Source organism: Chaetura pelagica, unplaced genomic scaffold, assembly GCF_000747805.2.
Source record: "Chaetura pelagica isolate M959 unplaced genomic scaffold, ChaPel_1.0 scaffold911, whole genome shotgun sequence".
NCBI classification, from domain to species: domain Eukaryota; kingdom Metazoa; phylum Chordata; class Aves; order Apodiformes; family Apodidae; genus Chaetura; species Chaetura pelagica.
This window is the reverse complement of record NW_009952354.1, coordinates 282,106-295,122: the sequence shown is the minus strand read 5'-3', so window position 1 is coordinate 295,122 and position 13,017 is coordinate 282,106. Positions and strand designations below refer to the sequence as shown.

The window sequence follows — 13,017 nt, the reverse complement described above, 5'->3', positions numbered from 1 at the left end:
CCCCCCCCCCCCGCATCCCCGCCGGGAACGGCGGGGCTGGGGAAACGCTGGCAAAGCTGGGAAAGCTGGGAAACCTCCGGCAAGGTTGGGGAAGCTATTGCAAAGTTCTGAAATTCTGGCAAAGTTGGGAAAGTCTGGGAAAGGTGGGAAACTGGGAAAGCTGGGAAACTGGGAAAGTTGGGAAACTGGGAAAGTTGGGGAAGTCTGGCAAAGCTGGGAACCTCTGGCAAAGTTGGGAAACTGGCAAAGTTGGGAAATCCTGGCAAAGTTGGAACCTCTGGCAAAGCTGGGAACCTCTGGTAAAGTTGGGAAACTGGCAAAGTTGGGAAAGTCTGGGAAAGGTGGGAAACTGGGAAAGTTGGGAAACTGGGAAAGTTGGGGAAGTCTGGCAAAGCTGGGAACCTCTGGCAAAGTTGGGAAACTGGCAAAGTTGGGAAATCCTGGCAAAGTTGGAACCTCTGGCAAAGCTGGGAACCTCTGGTAAAGTTGGGAAACTGGCAAAGTTGGGAAAGTCTGGGAAAGGTGGGAAACTGGGAAAGTTGGGAAACTGGGAAAGTTGGGGAAGTCTGGCAAAGCTGGGAAATCCTGGCAAATTTGGAACCTCTGGCAAAGTAGGGAAATTCTGGGAAAGTTGGGAATCTCTGGCAAAGTTGGGAAACTGGGAAAGTTGGGAAACTCTGGTAAAGTTGGGAAACTAAGGTTGGAAAACTCTGGCAAAGTTGGGGAAGGTCTGGCAAAGCTGGGAACCTCTGGTAAAGTTGGGAAACTGGCAAAGTTGGGAAATCCTGGCAAAGTTGGAACCTCTGGAAAAGTTGGAACCTCTGGCAAAGTTGGGAAACTCTGGTAAAGTTGGGAAATCCTGGCAAAGTTGGGAAACTGGCAAAGTTGGGAAAGTCTGGCAAAGCTGGAACCTCTGGCAAAGTTGGGAAACTCAGTTGGATTTGTTTTCTTTCTTTTTTTTTCTTGGCGTTTATTCACACCAGGGAACACTGTACAAATATTACAGGCAATCTTCTTTCCTTGCAAAAAAAAAAAAAAACCAACAAAAAAACCCCAACAACAACAACAAAAAGTATAAAAATAATCTTTATATAGGAATCCAAGTTCATCTGTGGCTGTCAATGTTTCTTTTTCCCCTTTTTTTGGGCGGGGGGAAGGTGGTGGAACTGGAGGTGAAGACAAACGCTTGGCAGGAGGGTCTGGTGGAACACGGAGCTGGAGCTGCAGGAAAAAACGGGCTGAGGGGTCTGGATCTGCTGCCCTGCCCAGGGGGAAGGCTGGGGTGGCTCCATGAGGGCTGGAACTTCTCCCCCTGGTGGGATCCCAGTGCAGAACATCCCCTTGGTCCTCCTGAATTCCTTCCCAAGGAGGACGCCGGGGCTGCAGAGAGGAACAGCCCTCCTGTCCCCACCGAGGAGGGGACACCCCAAGGAGCCACCTGGAGGACGCAGGTTCCAAGGAAATAAGTTTTCTCACCCCTGTGGGCTCCAAGAATTGAGGACGTTGCACCCCAAGCTGGTTGTGGGGCTCACCAGTGGTGAAGTGAAACACTCACAGTGGGCTGTGGAGATGGCTCCAAAGCACCTCCCTGCAATGGGCAGCATCCTGGCCTTCCCTTCAGGAGCAGGGATGGTGGGAGAAGCTGCTTCCACCTCATGGGCAGGACGATGTGCAAAACTGAAGCCACCCAAAGACAGGACCTGACCACCAAAGCACCTCGGGGCTTGCAAAATACAACAGGAATCCACCAGGGGGTTTGACTCCCAACTGCAGAGGGTCCAAGACTGGCCCCACCTGAACACAGCAGGGGACCCAACAGAGAAAAATGATGCAGGGAAAACATCACCCTAAAGAGAGACCTGCCCCAGGCTCAGGAGTGGGGAGTGTGGCCACGGCCCCTGGAGGAGCAAAGTCAAATGTAACAGGAAACCTGATCCTGAGCAGATGATCAGACAGAAAAGAGGGAAGGAAAAAAGCACTATTTTGACAACACCTACATAACTTGTCATGGGAAATTACTACTGGATTGTTACTGCTTGGTCACCATTTGGCCAGTTGAAGGCTCAAGTGCAAGGGTTGGAGAAGACAGCTACTGGCAAGTATGAGCAGGCTCTGATGGACCTGGAGTACCTTGCAGGCACCAGCTGGAGCAGCCTCATCCTTTCAAACATCACTCAGGAAAAAAAACAACAAACCAACACATAAAAATAAATCAACCCATACTGGCACCTCTTCTTTAGCCCTGCAGAACAGCACAGCTGCTGGACAAGGAGCTGGAGCCCCTGGGCCCACACATCAGCAGGCTGGTGGCACTGGTGACAGTGCTCCTGCTGAGGCACAAGCAGGGAAACACTCAGCTCCTGGGTCCTACCAGGAATGCTCAACTCCTGAGTCCCACTAGGAGGCACAGCTGGCTAAACAAAGTGCTTTTTTTTTTTTGCCTTTTTTTTTTTTTTTTCCTTGTAAAACATCCTAGCTTGGTCTGGAGTCACTGGAAGAAACGGAGACACTTTGGTGCCTTTTGTTTGTTTGTTTTTCCTTTTCCCTCCTCGTTGTTGCTCAGCAATGTAACCACCCCAAACCTGAACCCCTCCCACGGAGATATCTAGCTACCTACTTGTTGACTGACCATGGAATTCGGGCTCCTTGGAGCAGCTGGTACCTCGGAGGTGCAAAGTGCCTCTGGGAGTGCAGGAAAAAAACCAAGGCATGCAGATTTTGAGGGAGCTCAGGAGAGGCACAGGGGCAAACTCTGCAGGTGACCTGGGCACACTCAGAAGACAGACCCTTTGAAGGGTGGCCCAGGATCCAGTGGAGAGGGAGAGACACGGTGGGATGAGCTGCACGTGGAGCTCAGACGTGCAAGGGAGGGAGAGGAAGAAGCTGTGGGGAGGTTCCCAGCCTGCATGTCCACATCTCTTGGTTCTGAGTCCATAGGAGGGCACCTCTGAGTCACTCAGTTCCAGAGCTCTAGCACAAAAGGGATCCAAAAATAGACACTTTTTCCAAAGAGTTACAAAAGAGTGGGTGTTGGCCGGGCCACAGCCCCAGGCAGCAGTCAGAGGTTGAGCACAGGCACGTCGAAGAGGTCACAGACACCTTCACTCTCGTCCAGGTTGTAGATGTAGTCGTGATCTCCAGGGGGCGGGGAGAGGCGGAGCAAGGGAGCAAACACTGGGGAAAGAAAAGCCCGGGGGTGGTCACCAAACCCAGCACTCCCACAGCCAGCCAAGCACCTGCGGGGCATCCCCGTGGCCACCTCAGCCACCACAGCTTCTGAGGTTGCTTCCAATCAGCCCTGTGATAAGGAAGAGCCAGACCACCCTAGTCCCTCTGAGGGACTGGCAGGACCGTAAGAACAGTCTGTCTCCAGAGCCCAGAAAAGATGAGGGGGAGTCTGGAATTGCAAGGTTCTAGGCTGGGTGAAGCCACCCATGATGGTGGAGAGGCCACACCAGGAGGAGAGACTCCAGGACTCACCTTCAGAGGTCATCAGCTCTTCCAGCAGCTCAGAGTTCATACATTCTGGGGAAGAGACAGGCACAGTTAGACAACACACTCTGCATTCCTGGCCTGCTCCTGGGCAGCATCCCACCCTTCCCAGGGTGGTCCTCACCCTTGTTGTCCCTTCCCTGGGGCCAAGACACAGTGTGTGCAGCAGGCAGTGGCCAAAGGAGGCTCCTGCCAGGGACAAAGGGAAATGGTGTCAAACAGTTCCAGCTATGCCAGAAAATGCTGCAGGTCTCCTCCTGCTTCAGCTCTACCACATGCCTGGCTCCTTCAGGTGAGGGGCTTCACTGTCTCTCAGCCTTGCACTGCCAAGGGGACCCTTCACCACTCACCAGGATCTGAGCTGGTAGAGCCTGACACAGCCCTGTGACCCCCCAACTTTGCTGAGAGTGGGGAAAAAAAAATACAACAAACAAAGGAGCTATTCCAGAAGTAATGAACCTCCAGATTTGTGTCCTTTGTCCCCCTCATTTTCCCCCCCTTGCAGGGCTAATCCAGCCCTGGCAGACTGGCTGGCTGCTCAGTGCCAAAGGGAATGAACATATGAGCTCTGGGTGTCCACCTTTCATGGGCCATTAATTATCCCTGGAATGTCATCCCTCCTCCAGAGTGGTCACTCCTGGCTAGGAGGCTCCTGAGGCACTTGAAGGGCAGAGGGATCAGCAGCCAAAGTGTGTGCAAGTCAACCCCTTTTCTTCCAGTTGGTTGAAAACAACTTTCTGAATAACTCTCCCACTTTGCCAAGTTAAGATGATGAATATCTGCTCAGTGCCAAAGGGAATGAACATATGAGCTCTGGGTGTCCACCTTTCATGGGCCATTAATTATCCCTGGAATGTCATCCCTCCTCCAGAGTGGTCACTCCTGGCTAGGAGGCTCCTGAGGCACTTGAAGGGCAGAGGGATCAGCAGCCAAAGTGTGTGCAAGTCAACCCCTTTTCTTCCAGTTGGTTGAAAACAACTTTCTGAATAACTCCCAACTCAGTCCAAGTCAAGATGATGAATATCCAACTCAGTCCAAGTCAAGATGATGAATATTGACTCAGTCCCAACTGGGTTGATGAGATACTGCCCAAACTTGAAATCAGCTTTCAGAGAACAAACCCAGACCAGCCCATTTTCAAGACACTGATCCACAGTTCCCTGGAGGAGAGGAAACCATGTGCCATGGGATGAGAGGATTTCAATGCAAAGCAACTAGCCAGGAATAATACTGGTTTCAATAAATAGTTATTAAATGCAGAACCTGCATTCTTCAGGGCTGGTCATATCACAGGGGGTGTGTCTGTGTGTTGAAATTCTGCTGCTTTTCAGGATATGTGTTGGAAACCAGCAATTATTAAGCAGCCATTTAAAAGAGAGAGAAAACCATGCAGAAAAAGTAATTCCAATGCAAAACACTAAGGAAGAATTTCAGGCTCTTGCAGTTGAAACTGCCTGGAAGCAGCTGCCGGTGCCAGGGAACATGGCTGGGACCCCACAGGGATGAGAGGGGCTGCAGGGAGCTCTGAGCTCTGTTGTGTTCCTTTCCTACACTCCTGAGAATCCTTCCCTCCTGGATCTCTCCCCTCCCTCTCCAAACTGGGAGGAATGGTCCATAAACCAGCATACACCCCCCCTAGCCAGCACACATCTCCTTTCTCATCCTGTTAGTTTGGGTTAAGCTCCATCTCCTGCCCAGGGGGTGGGGCTGGCAGCAGCTTGTGTCTCACATGAAGTCAAGTTCAGACTTCAGATATGCTCAGTCACCACCAGGACCTTCTCCCCTGCCTCCAGCAGTGGGTGCTGAGCAAGGAGCTGCTCTCCAGGCTGACTGTAGAGCACAGGGCTCTGTGTGGGCCTCTGGGCCTGGGGGCTTGGTTTTTACACAAAGGTGAACCAGTTCTGTGCTCTGTGGAAGTGCCACATGTGTGTGTAAGAACTGCTGCTGGACACCTCCTGTCACCACCCTTCAGTGGTGTGTCCTCAGCTCTGCCCAGCTGGGAAGAATTCTGCCAGCATGGGAGGGAAATAAATGTGCAGATAAAAGAGTTCCCCAGTATAGACTAAAATCCTTCAGCTCTCCAGCCCTTAGAGCAGAGTTTGTTCCATCATGAGGCAGTGACATTCCTTGGTAGAACTCCCAACAAAAGGAACAGCATTCCAGACAGCTTCAAAATCACTAGCCACACCAAAACCACTGAGGGATACTTTGGAGAGAGACCTTCCTGAATGCTCTGCTTGGGTTAGCCTGGGGCAGGCCCCAGCTGAAACCAGACTAACAGGGAATGTTCTGGTGTGCAGAGGAGCTGGACAAGGAGCATGGGAAGGCAGAGCACAGACTGGTGTTGACACAGGGCTGGGCAACACCTGGTAGGGCAACCTCACAGATGCAACCTGAAGGCAGAAAAATGCATCCAGGAAGCAGTAATTTGAAGAGTGCTTCACTGCAAGGAGAGACTCAGCAGCCACCAACAAGCACCTGACAAAACCACATCCCCACAGTGATCCCAAAGGGGTGTGAATAAAAGAAACAGTCCCACTTCTGAGGGTAGCTGGGCACGGAACAAAGCCATGGACAGGGAGTGAACATACCTCTTGTTGGATCAAACATCTCTGACAGCTCTTTGGGCAGTTCCAGTACTGCAAATACAACCAACCAAGCAGTTACAAGAAGAGTCTGAAATGCCTCACAGCACCATCAGGTACTGTCCTCCTGCACCCAAATCATCCCATGCCATCCAGGAGCTCTGCTCCCACACCCCATGGGACATATTTCTGCTGGAATGAGCAGCAATACAATCCCTAAGCTCAACTACTTTAACACAGACCTGAGGGAGCCCTGGGACATGCAACTGTTCTCACAGGCAGCAGCTCCAGAGTGATTGCCTGTCTGGAAGCCTCACCCAGCATCAGCACCCACACAGCACCTCCGTTTACCTCATGTGGGACAAGGACTTGCCTCTAGAGAGGCCCTCTGGGATGTGCTAAACTACAGGCTCATCAAGGCTACTCCAAGATAAAGCCACACACCTCGTGCTTTCTCAGACACACTAGCAGCAGAGAAGTGCAAAAAAAGCTCTGTGTAAACTACATTTGACTAGGACTTCCTCTTCTAACCCTAACTCTCTAACCTAGAGTGTTTCTGCAGTGGAGAGAGCCTTCAAAATCTTAAAGCCAAAGTGTGTCTTAAAGTCTCTCCTCAGGCCAGCCTATCATCCTGGCAGAAAGCTCAAAGGTTCCTTTTTTAAAGCCCATTCCACCTCACGAAGCACATCAAGGAGCTCCCCAAATATACACTGAGAGATGAAGACCACAAGATCACTAAAGACAGAAGAAGTACCCCTGAGAAAAGGAGGAAAATAGAGACTAGAGCTCTCCTAATAAAGGAGCCTCCCCACAAGTAAAAAAGGTGCTCTCAGCCATAGCTGGAAATTTGGTAGGTTCACTCAGACTCAAGAATTGGGCCTGGCACTACAGGAGGGACTGAAAGGGATTAAACACAGAATCCCAGACTAGTTTGGGTTGGAAGGGACCTTAAAGCTCATCTGGATCCACCCCCCTGCATGGGCAGGGACACCTCCCACCAGACCAGGTTGCTCCAAGCTGCATCCAACCTGCCCTTCAACACTGCCAGGGAGGGGGCAGCCACAGCTTCCCTGGGCAACCTGGGCCAGGCTCTCACCACCCTCACAGGGAATAATTTCCTCCTCATGTCTCACGTAATCTCCCTCTTCTAGTTTGAATCCCTTCCCCCTTGTCCTCTCCCTCCCTGCCCTTGTCCCAAGTCCCTCCCCAGCTTTCCTGGAGCCCCTTCAGGCACTGGAAGCTCCTACATACAACCACAGAGCTGTGTACCATCCAAGCCTCCCTTGCAGACCTCCTAGTAGGGGTGTGACAGAGCATCAGGACGACACAGCACAGTCACCTTCTCACCAGGTTCCCCAGCACCCTTCCAGGAGATGCCAACTCAACCCTTGCAGCCAGCAAGGCCAGGAAGGAGCCTGGCTCCTTCCTGCAGGGCCAGCAGCCTGTCCTGCACAGGTGGGACAGGGGAGTACTCACTTCCAGTGGGGTCAGGCTTGATGGGCTCAAAGGAGGTAGAGGGGCTGGGCAGGACGGAGCTGCTGTCCAGGGAGGCAGAGGACTGGAGGGGCTGGGTGTCCAACCCAGCTGAGGGGTCACCCAGGGGGTCAAAGTCACCACTGCTCTTGGACTCTGCTGCTGGGACACATTCTGGAAGAGCCACAGACACAGGTGGGAATGTCACCTCCTGCCAGCCCCAACCCCCACTGGCAGGAGTAATTGTTTTACCACAGGCAGCTCCAGAGGGAGGAGGCCTCTTGCTTTCACCCACCAAAATCTCCCAGGCCCTTGATGGTGCCAGGCTGCAGGAAAGGCAGGAGCACATTCCCACAGGAATTCACACAGGCTGGGGGGGCAGCTACACCAGCCAGCACACTGAGGGAAGTTCCTGTCCTTGGGGCTTGTCCAGCTTTAGCCACCTTCCACTTCAAGAAAGGTGTGGAGAAGATCCAGCTGAGGGTTACCAAGGTGGTCAAGGGTCTGAGGGACATGACCTGCCAGGAGGGGTGGAGGGAGCTGGGCTTGTGCAAGCAGGCAGAGGGAAGTCTAAGGGCAGGGAAACAGCAACTTGCAGCTGCCTGGGAGGCAGTTACAGGACTTAAGAACTTCTCAGTGGTGCCAAATGATGTAACGTGCTTAACAGGCACGAGGTGGAGCTCAAAGGATCCAGATGTGAGGAAAAAGGAATTCACTGAGAGGAGGCTGCAGCGCTGGAACAGCTTGCTATGGAAGCTGGGGATTGCCACCACCAGAGGCTTTCCAAATCTGGCTGGACAAAGCCACAACCAACCTCACCTGGCACTTCTGAGTCTTTTTTCAAAGTGAAAGTTGAACTTGAGCCTCTCAAAGAGCCTTTTGCAAACTTCTGCTGATCCCTGCTCTGCCTGACAAGTCCCTCTCCCACCAGTGCTCCTGCAGGCTGGCACCACCCCAACCCAACCCTCTGCTTTCCAGGCTGATTCCCATCATCAACACACCCAGCCCCACCATTCCAGACACAAGAAAAGACAAAGGTGCCAAGGAGCACCTCTGTGGGCCACCTGCAGCCTCCCACCCACCTGTGCTGGTGGCCTTCTGGGCAGGAGGGCCGTGGTCCTGCGTGGTGGTGGGGGTGGGGGTGGAGGGCCGGGTGGTGCTGGGAACTGATGCCTCCTGAGAGTGGGTGAGTGGGGGGATCTGAGGCTTGGAGGGGGCAACTGCCTGGCACTGGAGAAGGTCTTCAGGGGGAGGAACAGGCAGGACGACAGGAGGAGAGCTGCAGGCATCTTTGTTCACCAAGAGAACATCGATGGGGCCGCTCGTGCTCTTCAGATAGATCTGATACTTCTTCTGCCCATTTAGGCCCTGAGGGAAGTCAAAAGCAAAACACAACCTGGCATGAAAGGCCCTTTTCCAAGTGCCAGGTGCTTGGTTCAGCTCTTAAGTATGACAGCAAAAAATGAGATTAAAAATAGAATCATAGGCTGGGTTGGGTTGGAAGGGACCTTAAAGATCATCCAGTCCCACCCCCTGCACGGGCAGGGACACCTCCCACCAGCCCAGGCTGCTCCAAGCCCCATCCAACCTGCCCTTCAACACTGCCAGGGATGGGGCAGCCACAGGATCCCTGGGCAACCTGGGCCAGGCTCTCACCACCCTCACACTAAAGAGTTTCCTCCTCATGTCAAACCTAAATCCCTCCTCTTTCAGCTTAAAATTGCTACACAGTCTATTATTAGCTCTTCCTGCACAGAAATGTGTCAGGGAACAGGAGGTAAAAGGTAAAACAATTACTTCATTTTCAGATTCCATAGGAGACCTTCTGGCACCCACTTCTAATAATTTTCTGGCACACCAGAACACTGGGAAATAGATGAACTCTCTTTCTTGCCTTTGGTGTTTGAACCTAGTCAGGATTACCAGGTTTAATACCCTGCCACGTGACAGGCTTGATGTTAGTCACAGTCAGGGCCCCCTTTGCTTAGCAAAAACATGGAAGTGAGACACATGAAGCAATGAGAGTATCCCAAGTTGAATAAGTCACTTGATAAAATGGTGCATCTTTTCAGGACAAGCAGAAATGGGCTCAAGTTGCTCCAGGGGAGGTTTAGATTGGAGATGAGAAGAAACTTCTTCCCTGAAAGGGTCACTAAACCCTGGCCCAGGCTGCCCAGGGAGGTGGTGGAGTCCCCATCCCTGGAGGGGTTTCAAAGCTGTGTAGATGTGGTGCTGAGGGACATGGGTTGGCACTGGGCTTGGTAGGGTTGGGTTATGGTTGGTAGAGTTGGGTTATGGTTGGACTTGATGATCTTAATGGTCTTTTCCAACCAGAAGGATGCTGTGACTCAGGAAGCTCAGCACAATTCCACACACAATTCCCAGCTCCCAGGGCTACCCAGCCCCCTGGTGCTCCTGCCATTACTCATGTACTTCCAAACAACAGAATTTCCTGGCAATTCTTTAATATCTGCAGCCTTCCTTGGGTTGCCAGTTCCCTTTAACCCCATCAACCCCCTGACTGCCAACTCCCAGCCTGGCCAATCCAGCAAAAAAACCCCACCCTGACACCCCTCATCCCTCCCCCCCAACCTCAGCCCACCCATTTCTCACTCACCTCTGGGATGGGAACCTCCAAGCGGGTGCCTGAGGGGGCTCGAATGGCCAGGAGGGTGTCACCTGTGAAAACAGACCAGTCACCACGGGCACCAACTGCTCTGAGGATGATTAAGCACTGACAAAAAGCTTCCAGAGTCCACATCTGGCTTTTGCATTTAACCAGAGAAAACAGTGCTGCAACCATGAGACACACTCAGCTGGAGCCCCTTTGCAGCTTTCACTTTGAATGTCTGAGCTTTGCTGTGGTTAAAACTCCCACTTTGCTGGCATTTGCATGATGCTGCACTTGATAATCAACATCCCCAGAGCAAGGAGAGAGTGGACAGAGGGGAGAGAACATCCTGTCATTTCAGACAGGCAAAGCTGAGCTCAGCAAAAGGGGCAAGGATTAAAAGTACCACAGGAGTTGTCAGTAAAATGGGATCCCTTTCACAAAGCTGCACTTCAGAAAACCATAGTGAAGAGGCATTAACAGCACATAATGAAGCTCAAAGACTTGAGCTTTAAGACCTGCAAGCTTCAACTACCCAGGGGCTGCATTTCTGTCTCCCTGGAGAGCTGCACCAAACACTTTTCCAACCAGTGTACAGTGTTTCCACCTCCTTTTTGACTCTGCAAGTGCAAAATGCACCCCAGCACCAACATTCTGTTCCCCAGTCACTACAAGCAAACATATTCTCACTTTTTTTTTTTTAATTAATCCAACTGATGAATCTATATTTGACAAGAGACCAAGCACAAAGGCCTTCAAGCCCTAACTCATTTTGAAATTCAGCCTGCACCACAGTTCAAGAACACAAGGGGTCCAAGAAAGACCCTCTGCAAGGCTCAGGCACTTCCGAGAAGCAAAAATAAAAATATAAGGATTATTCAGATAGGAAAGCTGGGCACATGCTTAACAGACAATGGAAAAAGATGGATCCAGCCTGTTTTGGGAGGAATCTGGCTTTGACTCAAATAGTATCTAACCTTCTCTGCATGTTTTCGTGAGGTCTGACTTGAGACACAAACCAGTTTACAAAGACCAGGTGCAGTGACATGCAAAACAGTCAACCAAGCAAGAAGCTGTCTGCTGGTCTGCAGGAAACTCTTCCAGACTGTTAGGAGTTATCTGGCCACAAGCACCATCAAGCTGAAAACACAACCCCTGCCCCAAAAAGTGCTTGCTGAAATGATGATCCAAGGGCTGGAGCAGCTCTGCTCTGGAGCCAGGCTGGGAGAGTTGGGGTGTTCAGCCTGGAGAAGAGGAGGCTCCAGGGAGACCTTAGAGCACCTTCCAGTGCCTGAAGGGGCTCCAGGAAAGCTGGGGAGGGGCTTGGGACAAGGGCAGGGAGGGAGAGGACAAGGGGGAAGGGATTAAAACTGGAGGAGGGAGATTGAGGAATGGGGAGGAAATTGTTTGGTGTGAGGGTGGTGAGAGCCTGGCCCAGGCTGCCCAGGGAAGCTGTGGCTGCCCCCTCCCTGGCAGTGTTGAAGGGCAGGTTGGATGGGGCTTGGAGCAACCTGGGCTGGTGGGAGGTGTCCCTGCCCATGCAAGGGGTTAGAACTGGACAATCTTTGAGGTCCCTCCAACCCAAACTGTTCTCTGATTCTATCAGATGATGCCTGCTGGGGGAGGTAAGCAGGTTCATCTCTGCTGAGCCAGCAGCTGCCCAGGGGCAGGAGAGGTGGGGTGTCCACCCAAGCAGAAAGGAGCTGTGGCTCCAAACCCCTACAGCTCAGATAGGATTTCCTTTGGGTCCCACAACCACCATTAAGATTGGTACTAGGGAAGGAACTCCTGGGGGTTCTCCTCACTTTTGCCCGAGACAGAACATGTGGGTTTTCCTACAGGCAGCTCAGAGGTTCAGGAAGGCACCACACATGGGAGAGAGGTCACAGTGAGCAGTGTATTCCCTTCTGCCCTGCTCTTCCCTACCTCACTCTTCCATTCCTGGTGCAGCTGAGGGAACAGGTTGTCTGCTCCTATCCTGCTGACACTCAGTTTTCTACCATGCCATGAGCTTCCTATTATTAGAACACTGTCCCCTCAGAATGAAGGGTTTGTAACATAACACACAAACTCACACAGTGACACCCAGCAAAGACTTCCCTAAGAACAGCAGATGTGTCATTTTAAACATGGGTGACCCAATGACCTGTCCCCTCTGATGGTGACAAGAAAGCTCCAACTCAGTGGTACAAGAGCCCTGATGGCATCAGAGCTCCCACTACATTTAATCTGGTGCTCTTGGGCAGCCTGTGGTCCAGTGTCTCCTCCTTCCTGCAGGAGGGAGAGGAGCTGGGACAGCCTGACAGGACAGGACAATTTCCTCACCTGTGAAGCACTTGCAGATGTCTTCATGTGTCACATAAGCTAATGTTCCCAAGGTTAAGGAGAAAGGCTGTGGCTGAAGACAGAGAACTCAAAAAACACCTGGTGTTACCTTCCTGAGCACAGGAAATGCCATTCCCAGAAGACCCTGATCTGGTCTGCAGAAGAGGTCTGCATGCTACACCGTTGTCAGAGCTGACAGCCTAAGAGCAGTGACCTCAGGAGCAGCTCTGCACTTGAGAAAGCAGCACCCATGGGCCAGGGAGGACTTTTCTCACTTCAAAACCCAGACCAGAAGCCACGTGCCACAGAGGAAGCTGGTTCCCCAGCTGGACCCTGATTCCCAAGGCAGGCCCTGCCTCTTGAGCCTCACAGCACAGCTCCCCCAGCAGCACCAGGTCCCCAGCAGCACCTCCAACCCAGCCCTCAGCTTTCCAGCCCAGCAAACAAACACGGGGACAGAGCCAAGGGGTCACACAAAGGATATCGACTGTTCTGCACATCTTCTGTCACGTTTTTGATGCTCTGCTGAAC

The 13,017-nt window shown here is 52.1% G+C and overlaps 2 protein-coding genes across 2 annotated transcripts in view; both read right to left on the bottom strand.

Moving 5' to 3' along the window:
* The window catches only part of ELMO3 (engulfment and cell motility 3), a 16,507-nt gene extending 13,875 nt beyond the window's left edge, over positions 1-2,632 (bottom strand). The window contains exon 1 of the mRNA XM_010007844.1: positions 2,618-2,632. Within this exon, the coding sequence (XP_010006146.1) occupies positions 2,618-2,632 (15 nt within the window). The remainder of the gene's footprint in view (positions 1-2,617) is intronic.
* A 426-nt stretch (positions 2,633-3,058) lies between these two features.
* Positions 3,059-13,017, bottom strand: part of E2F4 (E2F transcription factor 4, p107/p130-binding) — a 10,994-nt gene continuing 1,035 nt past the window's right edge. Inside the window, exons 4-11 of the mRNA XM_010007843.1 lie at positions 12,971-13,017; positions 12,487-12,530; positions 10,168-10,229; positions 8,633-8,918; positions 7,554-7,724; positions 6,084-6,131; positions 3,481-3,525; positions 3,059-3,174 (exon numbers count right to left, since the gene is read on the bottom strand). The exon at positions 12,971-13,017 is cut by the window's right edge and continues 4 nt beyond it. Of these exons, the coding sequence (XP_010006145.1) occupies positions 3,059-3,174; positions 3,481-3,525; positions 6,084-6,131; positions 7,554-7,724; positions 8,633-8,918; positions 10,168-10,229; positions 12,487-12,530; positions 12,971-13,017 (819 nt within the window). The remainder of the gene's footprint in view (positions 3,175-3,480; positions 3,526-6,083; positions 6,132-7,553; positions 7,725-8,632; positions 8,919-10,167; positions 10,230-12,486; positions 12,531-12,970) is intronic.